Source organism: Acomys minous (genome assembly GCF_964271855.1).
Source record: "Acomys minous genome assembly, chromosome: 12".
Lineage (NCBI taxonomy): Eukaryota > Metazoa > Chordata > Mammalia > Rodentia > Muridae > Acomys > Acomys minous.
Window position 1 is genome coordinate 21,348,737 of NC_140493.1, and position 15,638 is coordinate 21,364,374.

General features: G+C 44.8%; 1 protein-coding gene across 1 annotated transcript in view; it reads right to left on the minus strand.

Annotated features, from left to right (window-relative positions):
• The window catches only part of SGSM3 (small G protein signaling modulator 3), a 32,476-nt gene that overhangs the window by 9,365 nt on the left and 7,473 nt on the right, over positions 1 to 15,638 (minus strand). Inside the window, exon 2 of the mRNA XM_084748353.1 lies at positions 568 to 633. Coding sequence (XP_084604479.1) covers positions 568 to 577 — 10 coding nt within the window. The 5' untranslated portion in view covers positions 578 to 633. The remainder of the gene's footprint in view (positions 1 to 567; positions 634 to 15,638) is intronic.

Sequence of the window (15,638 nt, forward strand, 5' to 3'; positions counted from 1 at the left end):
ACACGTGTCTCAGCCTGGTCTACATAGTGAGTCCTCACTCCAGCCCAGGCAGAAGTACATAGTAGATCCTGCCTCAGAAAGAGGGGGGAGAGGGAGGGGGAGGGAGGGGAGGAGAGAAAGAGGCATCAGTGAAGTGAGATATCCCTCCCTTCGTATAAAAAGATGGGCTGTACAGAGTGGGCTGAGGGGGCTGGTAGAGAATCCTAAAAATGAGCACTGTGGGAAAGCAACAGCACGTCCAACACTTAAACTCAGACTCTTTGCCTCCTTCCCCACCACAGTGGGCAGCTCACAGGCCAGAGGAGCAGGGAGCTAGAGACATGAACAGAGAAGACAGCACCCGGCATAGATCCGAGAGCCCAAAGCCTTCTCTTCCCCCATTTCCACTTCTCTCATCTAGAAGATTGTTTTTCAGTTGTTTGGTTCACTTTTCAGAAATGGTCTCATATCCCAGGCTGCCCTAAGACTTGCTATATGCTGAGGTTTTGCCTCAGCAGAAGCTGATTATGAAATCAGCAGTCAACTCCACCATGGCTCCTGATAAGAGTGTGCAGGCCTTGTTCCTACCTGACATCATGTGCAGTGGACGGTGGCAGGTCTTCAGAGACGTAAGCTCAGATGGTCATCATTGGCCTGTCAGGAGAGCAAAGGAGAGGTCACTGCATACCACTCTTCTCCTAGAGTGGTTTTGTTTTTTGGGTTTTTGGTTTGGTTTGGTTTGGGTTTTGTTTTATTTTCAGACAGGGTTTCTCTGTCCTAGACTCGATTTGTAGACAAGGCTGGCCTCAAACTCACAGAGATCCACCTGCCTCTGCCTCCCAGAGTGCTGGGATTACAGGTGTACGCCATCATGCCTGGCTTTTTGTTTTGTTTTGTTTTTCTTTTTTAAAGATTTATTTATTTTAGCCAGACGTGGTGGTGTACACCTTTAATCTCAGCACTCAGGAGGCAGAGGTAGGCGGATTGCTGTGAGTCTACAAAGCGAGTCCAGGACAGCCAAGGCTACACAGAGAAACCCTGTCTCGAAACTGCCCCCCAAAAAAGGTTTGTTTATTTATTTACAGTGTTCTAACTACATGTTTGCCTGCACACCAGAAGAGGACACCAGATCTCATTATAGATGGTTGTGAGCCACCATGTGGTTGCTGGGAATTGAAATCAGGATTTCTGGGAGAGCAGCCCATGCTCTTAACCTCTGAGCCATCTCTCCAGCCTTTTTTTTTTAAATAAGAAAAAACAAACAAACAAAAAACAACAACAACAAAAACAAGTCCTACCACTGGCTTTCTACAGCCACAATGTTTAGTGGGTTTGGTTTTGTTTGGAGGGGAGCTGTTGTAGTGGTGTTGGTGCTGGTCGTTGAGCAGCCTTTGCATACCATAGTCCCATAGTCCCATTCTACAAACTAATGCAAATTTCTCTCATAATTTTTAAAGTCTTGCTCCTCCTTTTCTGTCCTGTTCTTTTGTTCATTTTTGTTTTTTGTTTAAAGACTCAACAGTAAAGACACAAAAACCCAACTTAAAAATAGGTACAGAGATGGCTCAGTGGTTAAGAGCACTGTGTGCTCTTCCAGAGGACCTGGGTTCAGTTCCCAGCAACAACACAGCAGCTTACAACAGGCTGTAACTCTAGTTCTGGGGGTCTAGTGCCCTCTTCTGGTCTCTGAGGGCATTGCACATATGTGATGCAGAGACATACATGCAGGCAAAACATATTTTCAAAAAATTAAAAATTGAGTGCCAGGCACGGAGATGCCCACCTTTAATCACAGCATTGGGAGGCAGAGGCAGGTAGATCTCTGTGAATTTGAGGCCAGTCTGGTCTACCAGGACAGCCAGGGCTATTACACAGAGAAACTCTGTCTCAAATAAATAAATAAATAAATAAATAAATAAATAATATTTACATATTTCTCCAAATAAGAAAGAAATGGCCAATAGCTAGTAAATGTACCTGAGTGTCATTAGCCACAGGGGACATGGAAGTCTAAACTGAGAAGAATACCATTCTGCAGCCATGAGTGTGGCTATGCTTAAACCAAAAACCACAGTGCTGGAGATGTAACTCAGCTGGTAAAGCGAGCGCCTTGTATACATGAAACTCTCAGTTTGAGTTCCCAACACTGCATGAGGCTAGGTGTGGCAGTGCACACCTGTAATTCCACCAGACAGAAAAGTCAGAAGTTCAAGAGCATCATGCTTGGCTACCTCAGACCTTGGCTCAGGAAAAAAAAAAATTTAAAGGAAGGGCTGGAGAAATGGCTCAGCAGCTACGAGAGCCTCTTTCAGAGAGCCTGAGTTAAGTCTGCAGCACTCACATCAGACCATTCACGACTGCCTGTAGCTTCAGCTCCAGAGGATCCAGTCACCTCTTCAGAACCCCAAAGGCACCAACACTTTTATGTACACATACATACATATACACATAAACAAAATTTTATTTTTTCTTTAAAAAAAGTTAGCAAAAATATGGAGAAGTCAGCTGGGCAGTGTTTGTGCACAGGCAGATGGATCTTTGTGAGTTCGAGGCCAGCCTCGTCTACAGAGCAAGGTCCAAGATAGCCAGAGCTACACAGAGAAACCCTGTCTGGAAAAACAAAAAAACAAACACAGAGAGAGAAGGGGGGCAGGGAGGGAGGGGGGGAGGGAGAGAGAGAGAGAGAAATCAACATACATTGCTGGTGAGAATCAAACGGTGCTGCTGGCATGGAAAACAGTTTGGCAGTCCCCAAAAAGTTCAACTGAATTGCAACATGACCCAGTATTCCACTAAGGATACATTCAGAAGAAATGAAAGCAGTCAGGGACAGGAGCAGTGGCCTACATGAATGGGGCTCTGGACTCAGTCTAGCGCCACAAAGCACATACACACAGAGGTGCTCGCACAAGAATGTGTGTTAGTCTTCACAAAGGTATTGTTGCTCATAGAGTCAAAAAGAATAAACAACTCAAATGTCCATCAGATCGTGGGCAAAACATATGAAACATTCAGACAGAGATTTACAACCACAGGAAGGAATGAGTCCTGATGCATGCCACAAGCAGACAATCCAGAGTACAGTGTGCCAAGCAGCTGGACACAGGAGTTCCTGCAGTGCTTTGAATGAGAAATGCCCCGCCTCAGGCCCAGGTATTTGAACACTGGTCCCAAGTTGGTGGTGCTGTTGAGGGGGTTCAGAGGTGCAGCCTTGCTGGAGGAGGCTATCAGTGGGATGAGCTCTGAGAGCTGCCCACGGACTCTGCTTCATGTTGTGGTAAAAGAGGTGGTCTCTCAGCTTCCTGCCACCATGCCACTTGCTGCCATGCCTCCCTGCCACGACAGATTCTTATCCCTGTGGAACCATAGCCCAAATAAACTCTTGTATAAGCTGCCTTGATCATGGTGTTTTATAGCAACAGAAAATACAGTTATTATATGAGTCCATGGAAATAAAACACTAGAGCCAGGGTGGTGGCACACGCCTTTAATCCCAGCACTCAGGAGGCAGAGGCAGGTGGATCACTGTGAGTTCGAGGCCAGCCTGGTCTACAAAGCGAGTCCAGGACAGTTAAGATAACACAGAGAAACTCTGTCTCGAAAAACCAAAAACCAAACCAAACCAAAACAAAACCCAAAAAACAAAACAAAAAACACTAGAAAAGGCAAATCTACAGACAGAGCAGTGGTTGCCAAGGGTTTGTGGGGTGGTGTGAACAGTGACAGGCGGAAGGCTCCCACCTGGAATGACGGATATGCACTGTAGTTACAGCAATTCGTGCATGAACTGCACATTTCAGAGCTTATCATCTGTGCCACAACTAAAAGAGAAGGTATCTCTTTGGGTGAGCTGGCGAACGCCTGTAATACCAACACTCGGGAAGGCAGAGGCAAGTGGATCTTGGTCTCCAGAGCAAGCTCCAGTCAAACAAGGCTACCTAATGAGGCTCTGAGTGTGTGTGTGTTGGGGGGGGGGGGAACAAGGGGGGTTGTCATCTAGGGTCCTGGATTCTGGCGTCAGTCCTGATAATCTCCACTTGTTCAGACCCTGGGCAAGTGCATTTTACTCTTTGAATCAAAGAGTACTTATCCGTAAAGTGAACACCACCATCTCTGCCTTACGAAGCTCAGCAAGACTAAGTAAAGTCATACAAACAAGGCCCTCAGGCACACTGTCAGGAAACTGAGATCCTAGTAACTCCTAGAAAATGACTGTGGGGAAAAAGACTGTTGCTGCTTGGGCCTTGGGCCCAGACTGTAGTGCACTAAAAACTATTATGTTAAGCTCTATGAAACCTCTGGTATTCGTGTGTGACAGCCAACAAAGCCAACAATGTCACACAACATATACCCAGATGATATCCTAAGCCTCTGCACATAACACCAAGGAGGTGGTCTGGTTGTTCCTTGAAGAAGAGCATCCAAGCACGGTGACATATTATCTTTAATCCCAGCACTCAGGAGGCAGAGGCAGGCAGACCTCTGAGAGCTTGAAACCAGCCTCGTCTACATAGTAAGTTAAAGGCTAGGCATGGCTACATAGTAAGGCCTATGGGGGGGGTGGTAAGAAAGAAAGAAAAAGGAGGAGGAGGAGGAGGAAGAAGAAGAAAATATGGCAGAGCAAAACCATGGAGGAAAAGTAGTTGTTTAAAGTGGAGGAAATGACATCTGCTGTGGAGAGCAGAGGGGCTGGAAGCCAACTCTCAATCAGCAGTTCCCTTCTCAGCAGCCTCCTACTCACTTGTCACTGGGCAAACAATGACTGAGCACTGAGCCAGGCAGCCCAACAGTGTCGCAGAGAGCCAGACAAGAGAGGAAACAAGATGGAATCATGGGTATCAGAAGAGAGGCGTTCTGTACACATCAGAAAGAGCCTTTGAGAGCTAAGTCTGAGCAAGGGTCAAAGTGAAGCCAGGGATTAAGGCCTGGACTCGAGTCGGGGTCGGGTAAGGGTGGTATCCAGGTGCAGAGAGCAAACAGCGAGCTCAGAGCCTAGGGTGCAGTGAGGGGAACAGAGTGGGAGGAGTCAACAGCAGGCACCAAGGACACCCCACCCTGAGGGCAGGCCTTTGACTTTTATTCTCAGAGAGGGGAGAAATCAGGAAATTCTAAACAGCCATGAAGCAAAATCTGCTGGTCCTGGACAGGTAGCTAGAATTCTTTGGAGACTGCGGGGCTGGGCAGATGGCCCAGGGTACAAGATGGTGTGGGCTTTGCCTGGATGCAAGCACTGAGAACCTGTCAGATTGTGAACACATTTTTACAGGCTGAGAGCTTCGTTTGCTATTTTGTGCATGTTGCATACATGGACATACTTCAGGCTGTCCTTAAGCCTCCCAGATGTGACACTGCTAAACTGGGCGGGCAGCTGGGCAGGCAGGTGTTTCAGCTTCTGGTTGCTATGGAAAAGTCCCTGAAAGCACCAATCTGCGAATTGACAGGAGTAGCCCAAGGAGTAGTCATGGCTTGGTTACCTGGTCTGTGGCTGCCCTCCCTCTTTTTTTTTTTTTTAAAGAATTCAGCCGGGCGTGGTGGCGCATGCCTTTAATCCCAGCACTCGGGAGGCAGAGGCAGAGGCAGGCGGATCACTGTGAGTTCGAGGCCAGCCTGGTCTACAAAGCAAGTCCATGACAGCCAAGGCTACATAGAGAAACCCTGTCTCAAAAAAAAAAAAAAAAAATTCAATGACTTTTCTTTTTTTAAGATTTATTTATTTATTATTATATATACAGTGTTCTGCCTGCATGTACACCTGCAGGCCAGAAGAGGACATCAGATTATATTATAGATGGTTGTGAGCCACCATGTAGTTGCTAGGAATTGAACTCAGGACCTTTGGAAGAGCAGGTGGTGCTCTTAACCACTGAGCCATCTCTCCAGCCCCCCTCCCCCTTTTTTTTTTCCTTTTTCAAGATAGGCTTTCTCTGTGCAGCCTTGGCTTTCCTGGACTTGCTCTGTTGACCAGGCTGGCCTTGAACTCACAGCAATCACCTTGCCTCTGCCTCCCTGAGTGCTGGGATTACAGGTGTGCGCCACGATGGCTGGCTCCTCCTGTTGTCTTCTAAGAAGCAGAAACTTTAGAACACAGTAATTGATGCAGCCACTTCTGAGGTGGTCTGAAGAAACTATAACAATTAAATGTACAAGATTAATGGACCCAATTCTGATGCTGTGTGTCCCTCCTGAGTTTACCAATCCCATAATTTCCTGTTAAGACAAATGTTGCTGACTGTCCGCAGGCACAGAGGTACTATTCGCTTCCTGTGGTCTCCTGACATGGCCTGAAGGGACCTACACCCCTGACAAGCTGCTGCCACACAGGTGGCTTTCTGTTGACACCTTCCAGGAAACACAAAGGCTGATCCACCACAGGCAATACCGCTAATTTTTGGTGGCACCTGAGATCCTGAAGACCACCTTTTTTCTGTAAAGAGACAAGGCAGCCAGTCGTGGTGGTACATACCTTTAATCCCAGCACTTGGGAGGCAGAGGCAGGTGGATCATGATGAGTTCGAAGCCAGCCTGGTCTACAAAGAGAGTCCAGGACAGTCAAGGCTACACAGAGAAATCCTGTCTCGAAAAACCAAAACATAAAACATAAAAATTAAATTAAAGAGAGAGAGAGGGGTGGGGGAGGCAATCCTGAAAGCTACAGGTAACAGGTAAGAGTGGCTCGCTCAGAGCTAGGAAAGTCTCAGAAAGGCTAAAGGAAGGAAGAAGTATGGCCACTATAGATGCTTCGAGCACCTACATCTGTAACTCCAGTTCTAGGAGATCTAATGTCTTTGTCTGACCTCCCTGGGTGCCAGATGTACATGCATACATGCAAAAACTCATACACATAAAATAATATAGAAAATGTTTAAATGAAAATAAATTTTAATAAAAGCTTTTATAAAATAATAAAAGTTCAGTACTGCCACTAGATAAAGGGTTTAACAGCATAGAGTTTAACCTTTCAGAGATGATTAGTTGTGTGCACACCTGTAATCCTACTACTCAGGAGGCAGGCAGATCTCTCTGAGTTCAAGGCCAGCCTGGTGTACAGAGTGAGTTCCAGGTCAGCTAGGGCTACACTGAGAAACTCTTATCTCAAAAGACAAAAAAAAGAAAAAGAAAGAAAGAAAGAAAAGAGGGAGGGGAGGGAGGGAGGAAAGACTAGGTCAGGCATAGGGCCTACACCTATAATACCAGCATTCAAGAAGCAGAGGCAGGAGGATTGCAAATTTAAGGTCCTGAGTCAAAACAAACAAAAGGTAATGAGGCTGTGAAGACCACAGAGAGTAGGAATGTGGAGCCATTGGCCTTGCTTGTTTTTATTGTTGTATGTTTTATAATCTGGCCTATGGTGGTCAGGCTGGTCCTGACCTTCTTTTGGGTTCAAGTGATTCTTCCCCCGCAGCTTCAAATGATGGACTATAGATACAAGCTGGTATGCCTAGCTTGGTCTTGTTTTATGTTATTTTCTTTGGAGGTACGTGGGACTACAACTCCTTGAGGTTTCAGTCTTTTTCAGAATTTGGAAAATCTAAGTAGTATCTCTAATTGGGAAATCTGAAACTTTACTTATTTATTTACTTACTTACTTATTTGAGATAGGCTTTCTCTACACAGCTCTTGTTGTCCTGGAACTTACTAAACAGAGTAGGCTGTCCTCAACCTCACAGAGATTTGCCTGTCTCTACCTACACTGGGATTAAAGGCATGTGCCACCTGGCTGGCCTGAAACTTTTTAAGCATTAGAAACACTCGAAAACTCTTAAGAGCTCTTGCTGCCCTTCCAGAGGATCCAGGTTCAATTCCCAGCACTAATGTGGTGGCTCACAACTGTCTCCAGTTCTAGGAAATCCAATGCCCTCTTCTGGCTTCTGAGGGCACTACTTCATGTATAGGTGCAGATATATATTTAGTAAAACACCCATATACATAATAGAGTGAGATAAAATTTAAAATATTTTAAAGATCTACCTTTTTATGTGTACGAGTGTTTGCCTGCATGAATGTATGTGCACCATACATGTCTCTGGTGCCCAAGGAGATCATCAGAAGGGGTCAGATTCTTTGGTGATAAAGTTTCAGATAGTTGTGAGGCATCAGGTATGGTGCTGGGAGTTCAATCTACAAGAGCAATAAGTGCTCTTAACTACCAAGGTATCTCTGCAGCCCAAAATAATAATTAAAATTTAATGCTCAATGTGGTGGTGCACGCCTTTAATCCCAACATTCAGGAGGCAGAAGCAGGTAGAGTTCCACAAGTTTGAGGCCAGCCTGGTCTACACAGCCAGGATTACATAGGAAAACCCTATTTCTAAATTAATTAATTAATGAATAAGGGTAATATTATAGCCCATGTATTATAATTAAAAATAATTACAACTCACTAATTGCACTGGATTAAGAGAGGTGCCTGTTAATAAGTCTTTCTTCCTCTGGTGACAAGGCTACTACTCGATACCTCAAATTTCCTTCTTTGGGGATTGAATGTTTATGCAAAACCAAGTGGAGAAAAAGTGGAAGGGAGGAGGGGGTAAAGTGCAAATAGCTAGTCTGTAACTGTGAAAAGAATCCCTTTCACTCTCATTTGTACGTAACACTTTACCAACATAGCACAGCTTGAATTTGACATCTTAGCAACCTGGGAAAATATGAGCATCTTAAACTGCTAAATGGTACAGCCGTTACTTTTCAAGTTATTGTAGGAAGCCCTCCCCCCAACAGTCTAAGTAACCAATGGAAAACGAACTGCAATGCCTTGGAACTAGCGCTGGTAAGCCCCAGTTTCATTCTGTATAGGCTGGACAAAATCCCCAGGTACTCCAGGTTTTACGTGGGCTGCAGATAACTCCCATCGTGCTGAAGTGAAATACTTTTTCAAAAGCAAAAGGCATAAAAGCAGCCTTCAGGGAAAAAGATGCTTACCAAGGAGATGAGCAAAGTACAGCCATCTGTAAAATACACTCCTAGGGGGAAAGACGCCATTTCCAGACCTGCTTTTCACTAGGCTTCTGTCTCCTGAGCTCTGTGCAAATGCCCACAGGGCCATCTTATCTGCCAGTAACACAGTAAGACGCAAACACAACTGAAAGACTGAAGTCACAGCTACTAGACAGATACGTTCTCTGGCAAGCAGGACAACTGGCTACACAGCTACAAGACCTTGTCCTAAAAATAAATACCCAGGAGATGGTGGTGCATGCTTTAATCCCAGCAGTCAGGAGGCAGAAGCCAGCGTGCTCTACAGAGTGAATTCAGGACAGCCAGGGCTACACAGAGAAAATCATGTCTAGGGGGAAAAAATAATAAAGAAAGAGAAAAAAGAAAGCCATCCTCTGATTTCCACACGCTCTCACCCATCTACACACATAGAAAAAATAAATATGTATATTTAAAAAAAGAAATTAAGGTCTGAGATGTGGCTAAATGCTTGCCCAGGATTCAATCTCCAGCACACATAAACAAGATATGATAACATGCCTATAATACAAGCAGATCTCTGGGAGTTCAAGGTCCACCTGAACTACACAGCAAGTTCCAGGCTAGTCATGAGACCCTGACTCTAAATAAAGCAAAACAAAATGAAATTAACACATCTATCTAACTTAGGCAAGAACTTGGATTTTATTTTTTGTTTGTTTGTTTGGTTTGGTTTTTTCGAGACAAGGTTTCTCTGTGTAGCCTTGGCTATCTGAGACTCACTTTGTAGATCAGGCCGTCCTCGAACTCACAGTGATCCGCCTGCCTCTGTCTCCCGAGTGCTGGGGAGAACTTGGATTTTAAAGCTCCTTCTATGTTTAAAAAAAGACATTACTCAAACTCAAGACTGAGTCAACAACACTGTTGGTATTAAAGATCCCCGTGCTGCCCCTTGAAGCAGGACAAATGACTTGATGGTCTACATTTGTGTCTGTGTACTTATTATAATTACAGCACAGTGAAAAATGGCTGTGATGATTAGTTGTGATTGTCAACTTGACACAATCTGGGTTCACCTGGGAAGGGAGTCTCAACGAGGAACAGTCAGATGACCTGTGGGCATCACTGTGAGAAATCTCACTTGGGTTCATTAAGGTGTCTCAACATATAAGGTGGAAATAAAAATCAAGGTCATCTGATGTCAACTTTGGGACCCACACATGAACACCTGCACGTGCATATACACATATGCATGTTATACAGAGATACCTACACACAAAAAAAGGGGAAAAACTTAGAAAAATATTTCCCTGGGCTTTCTCTTCAAGTTCCTTAAAAGATATATTGATCAAAAGATCTCAAACTGCCAAGTGTGCTGATGTCACTTCTCTGGTGTGGATTCTACTGGGCCTGGGGAAGAAATCACTGAGACCCAAGAGTCGGATTCCCATTGGCAGTCTTTCAAATTCTAGTTCAGATGGGACCCCTAACTGACCCTTTCTGACTCTCATGTTCATCCACCTCCGAGTTCTCTTTAAAGAATCAATCACTGACAGATGCTCCTAACTTCATACTGTTTTGTACATGTCTGTCTGTCCTAAATCTAGTACCTGGCCCAGAGTCTGATGCAGGGCAGATGTGGACTGCAGGAATATAGCCTAGTAGCTCCTACTGTGCAAAACACTCTTTTCAGCTCCTCTTGTTCTTCCTGCTCACAATATACTTTCACCTAATTATTCCTTCTTCCATGCTCAAGCATTAGCTTCCTTATCACTCCCTCTGCCTCAGTTTGATGGTATTTGTCTGAGTTGTGGTTTTGACTGATGTTATGAAACACTATGACCAAAAACAACTGGAAGAAAAAAGGCTTTATTTTGCTTACACATCCAAGAAACAGCTCATCACTGAAGGAAATCAGGGCAGGAACTTGTAGGCAGGAGCTGATGCACAGGCCATGGAGGAGTGGTGCTTCCTGGCTTTCTCTTTATGGCTTGCTCAGTGTGTTTTCTTGTCCAACCTAGGACACTAGATGACTGAACAGCCCTGCTGCCTACCTCTCCCCGGCTCACAACAAGCACTGTAGCATCTGTCATAGTGTACTTCCCCAGACACGGGAACCTATTTGCATCCTCTCAGAGCATGGTTCTTAATAAAGCCTTAATATAAGATCCATCGCTATTAGCCTTCTATAACTGTTCCTCCTCCAAACACCCCAGTGACTCTAGATGAAAACATGATTACTCCATCATCTTTCATGACCCTTAGTGTGACATCTGAGGTAAACTCCCCCTATAGCTTCCTCTGTAACTTGCACCAGCTGAGCAGCAAAGCAACTTCCTTATTCGTTTCCCCTCCAGCTCCTACAGGTTTGCGACCGGGGCTACTGTCCCTTCCTTAAGTCAATATTTCCTTTGTGACCAGGGATAGAATGTTCTTTTAGGCCAGAGAGGTGTGGCAGGATAACACAGAACACACACTGGGCAAACACAAACCAGGCAAAGAGGACCCTCCCCTGGAGTAGCATGCCAAGCACAGGCTGCCCCTTTCTGCTCAGCAGCCAAGAGAAATGCAGCCCTCCTATTAGAACCTGCTCAGGCTCACAACCAGCGTCTCTCTGAGGCATTCAAGTCCCTCCACGGACCACTCCTCTAATATTTACAGCTTGTCAGTACCCAGCTGAGAATGAGGGAAGCCAGAGCCCACTAAGCACGTACTCCACCACTAAGAGGGTGAGAATGAAACATGTGAGCGCACTTGGATTTGACATTCAGGTAGCCCTAAAAAGCAGCTAGGAGTTTTTGAGGAAAATAAAGTTCCTTGATGACTGACTAGTGAAAAAGTCCACTGAGAAATCTTAATTTTAACTTAAAGTAACATAGGGGGTCTGGTAATGTATGGTCCCGAGTACCACACAGAAACCGTCTATGGTCGTGTAAGCTGGTAACCCTAGTACTGTAGAGGAGGGACCAGAAGGATCATAAAGGCCATCTCTGGCCGCATTCTAGGTCAGCCTGGGATAGACATATATAAGACCCGTTCTAAAACAAACAGATGAAACTAAACAAAAATATGAACTGGAGCTGCACCGAACGAGGACCTGAACCAGGACCCAGCAACCAAAGTCAGACACGGCAGTGCTCAACTTCATTATTATTTTCCAGGCCCGCCTTCCATGATATCTTAAGTTTTTGACAGGTCTGTATGCATAAGGTTATTATGTAATTCAAATGCTGATTTCTGCATCCTCCATATCTGGTTGCAAGCCTTGTTCTAAGAATCTCCTGTCTTGGGGGCTGGAGAGATGGCTCAGAGGTTAAGAATACCATCTGCCCTTCCAACAAAGGTTAGGAGTTCAATTCCCAGCAACCACATAGTGCTCACAACCAGCTATAAAAAAATAGATCTGATGCCCTCTTGTGGTGGGCAGGTGTACATGCGGAAAGAATACTGTATAAATAATAAATAAATAATAAAAAAAAGAATCTCCTGTCTTAATGTACAAACTCTACTCCCCAGCTGTCCCTGATATGTTAATAAAGTAGCTTACAGCCAATCACTGAGCAGGGCAGAGAATAGGGCTGGACTTCCTGACAGCCAGGGGAGGAAGAGTTAGAAGAGGAAGTAGGGGATTCAGCCACAGGCAGAGGTGCAGGAGAGATGAAAAAGATTCAGCTGGAGCAAAGAAAGAACTAAAAAGCAAGTAACTTGGGGATTTGGGCAAAGTTGGAGTCAGGATAACAGAACAGACTTAATGCGCTGGACGCTCAGGAGGCAGAGGCAGGCAGATCACTGTGAGTTCGAGGCCAGCCTGGTGTACAAAGCAAGTCCTGGACAGTCAAGGCTATACAGAGAAACCCTGTCTCAAAAAACTAAATAAATAAATAAAAAGAACAGACTTAAACTGCTCAAGATTGTGCTGTAAAGTTTCAATTATTTGTGTGATAGCTGGGTTAAGAGAGAAACTAAGAGAAACAAACACTGTTATATAGGTAAGCCAGTAGAACATTTTCTTAGTAACTTATGGGGAGGACCCAGCCCATTGTGGGTGTTACCCCTAGGCTGGTGGTCCAGGGTTCTATAAGAATGCAGGCTGAGCAAACCAGGAGGAACAAGCCAGTGAGCAGTACCCCTCCACGGCCTCTGCATCAGCTCCTGTCTCCAAGTTCCTGCCCTGTTTGAGTTTCTGACCTGGCTTCCTTCAATGATGTACTATGATGTGGAGGTGTAAGAGAAATAAGCCCTTTCCTTCCCAAGTTGCCTTGGCCACAGTTAGTTCATCACAGCAATAACCACCCTAACTAAGACAGTGGTTAAGAGCATTTGGTGTTCTTGCAGAGGGCCCAGGTTTGACTCTCAGCACCCACGTGGTGACGTATAACCAGTGTAACGCCATCTCCAAGGGATCCAATGCCCTCTTCTGACCTCCAGGGGCTGTTGCATGCACAGGATACAAATAAACTCTGCACAGGCACACATACATGTAAATATAAATACATCTTTAAACCTGTTGTGTAGTCTTTTCACTTATTTTCTCTGTTCTTTCAGCTTCCCACTTAGGAAAATAGATTCTCCCTTTCCTTCTGCCCACGGTAGCCTTTCAGTCCAGTCCTTTGTGGTATCTTACTCTGAGCACCTTCTGTCTATTCTCTCTACTATTTTTTTTTCTTTTTGGGTTTTCGAGACAGGCTGGCCTAGAACTCATAGAGATCCACCTGCCTCTGCCTCCACAAGTGCTGGGATTACAGATATATGCCACTGTGCCCAGCCTCCTCCACTACTTTTAAGTCGATGCATAGACTCAGATTCCCTGAATCCTTAAATTAGAACAAACCATCCAAAGTGACTGTCACACAAGCCTCTTATTCTTCAACTTTTTTTTTTTTAAATAGGGTTTCTCTGTGTAGCCTTTCCTATCCTGGAACTTGCTCTGTAGACCAGGCTGGCCTCAAACCTACAGAGATCCACTTACCTCTGCCTCCCACACACCAGGATTAAAGGTGAGCACCACCACTCAGGTGGTCAACATTTTCTTTATGTGTTCTCTTGACAAATCACTTGCCAATCAACTCACTCCTTTAAACTTTGTGGCTTAGCGTCTCTTAACACCTAGACTCTAGGGTCTCATTGCTTTCCTAGTCATTTCATGGATGGAATCTTCTTCCTGTGGCCTCACTCCGTACCCTGTAGCACTGGACTCACCTAACCTACCCCAGGTTCTTAGAATTCTTTTCCTCTGAGGTGTTGATCACATGAGGTTTCTCCTTCTTCTTCTTCTTCTTCTTCTTCTTCTTCTTCTTCTTCTTCTTCTTCTTCTTCTTCTTCTCCTTCTCCTTCTCCTTCTCCTTCTCCTTCTCTATTTAGCTGTTTCTTTATTGGCTCTTCTATTGCCTCATTTCCTACCTCAGTCATGTTTTTATTTTTCTTTTTAAAAGACCAGGCTAGCCTTGAACTCACAAAGATCCACCTGCCTCTGCCTCCAGAGTGCTGGGATTAAAGGCCTGGGCCACTATGCCGGGCCTACCGTGTTCTTTTTTTTTTTTTAATCCATTATTTGGAATTCCATTCTCCTTCCAAAGTGAGACTTATGGGGGCTGGAGAGATGGGTCAGCAGTTAAGAGCACTGGCTGCTCTTGCAGACAACCCAGTTAAATTCCCACCATCCACACGACAGCTCAAAACCATCCATAACGCCAGTTCCAAGGATCTGATGCCCTTTTCTGTCTTCTAGGAGCACCAGGCACACACACAGTGCACACTCATACATATAAAATAATAAAAATTAAAAACAAAGTGCAATTTGGCTTGCTGGCCACCTTGATGGCCTTGAGTTTCTTAGGACTTATTTGGTGGAAAGAAAAAGCTGACCTCTGCAAGTTGTCCTCTAACCTCTACATTTTTGCATGTATACACACAAACATAATAAGCGAATATTTTTTGTTTTTAAAGCTGAGCATGGTAACACACATCGTTTTTGCTCTGTTTCTGTTTCTTGAGACAGAGTCTCTCTATGTAGCCCTGGCTGTCATGGAACTCATGTCGGCTAGGCAGACTTCAAACTCACAGACACCCATCAGTGTCCGCCTCCTGAGTGCTGGGATGCCACCACAGTCATCAGTAGCAAACACCACTACTAAATCCCAGCATTGAGGAGGCAGAGGCAGATTAGCCAGGACTACATAGTGAGACTCTGCCTCAAAAAAGGACACCCCACCCAAAAAAAAATCCACCAATAACAATAACAACAAAAAGCAAGATTTAGCTATCACTGTCCTACTAAGCTACAAATTCTCTCAACCATGAGTCACACTGCTATTTCCAACTTTCCTTTGGATAGCTCACAACAGTATTTTTATCCCGTTCCCAGATGATTCTTTTTTATTATCCTAGTTTCACCTAAGATATTTAGGTTTTAAGGTTTAAGATAATTTCCGGGCCTTATGTTCCTTTTACTCCCACACTGAATTATCTGTAAAGTTTACTAATTTTGCCTCTAGAACACCTCTAGCATCCTGTTTCCACCGCCTTAGTTCTCACTACTGCCACTGTTCCGGTCCACTGTGAATATCTCCTAACAGGCTCTTGTGCCTCCAGACTGTCTTCTACTCAAAGAAGCAACAGACTAGTCTGGGTAGCAGCACAGTCCTGCAATCCCAGTTACTCGAGAGGCTGAGGTAGGAAGATGACACTTTCAAGGCCTGCCTGGGCTATAAGGTTCAAGGGCACTTTGTCCTACTTAATAGTCTGAA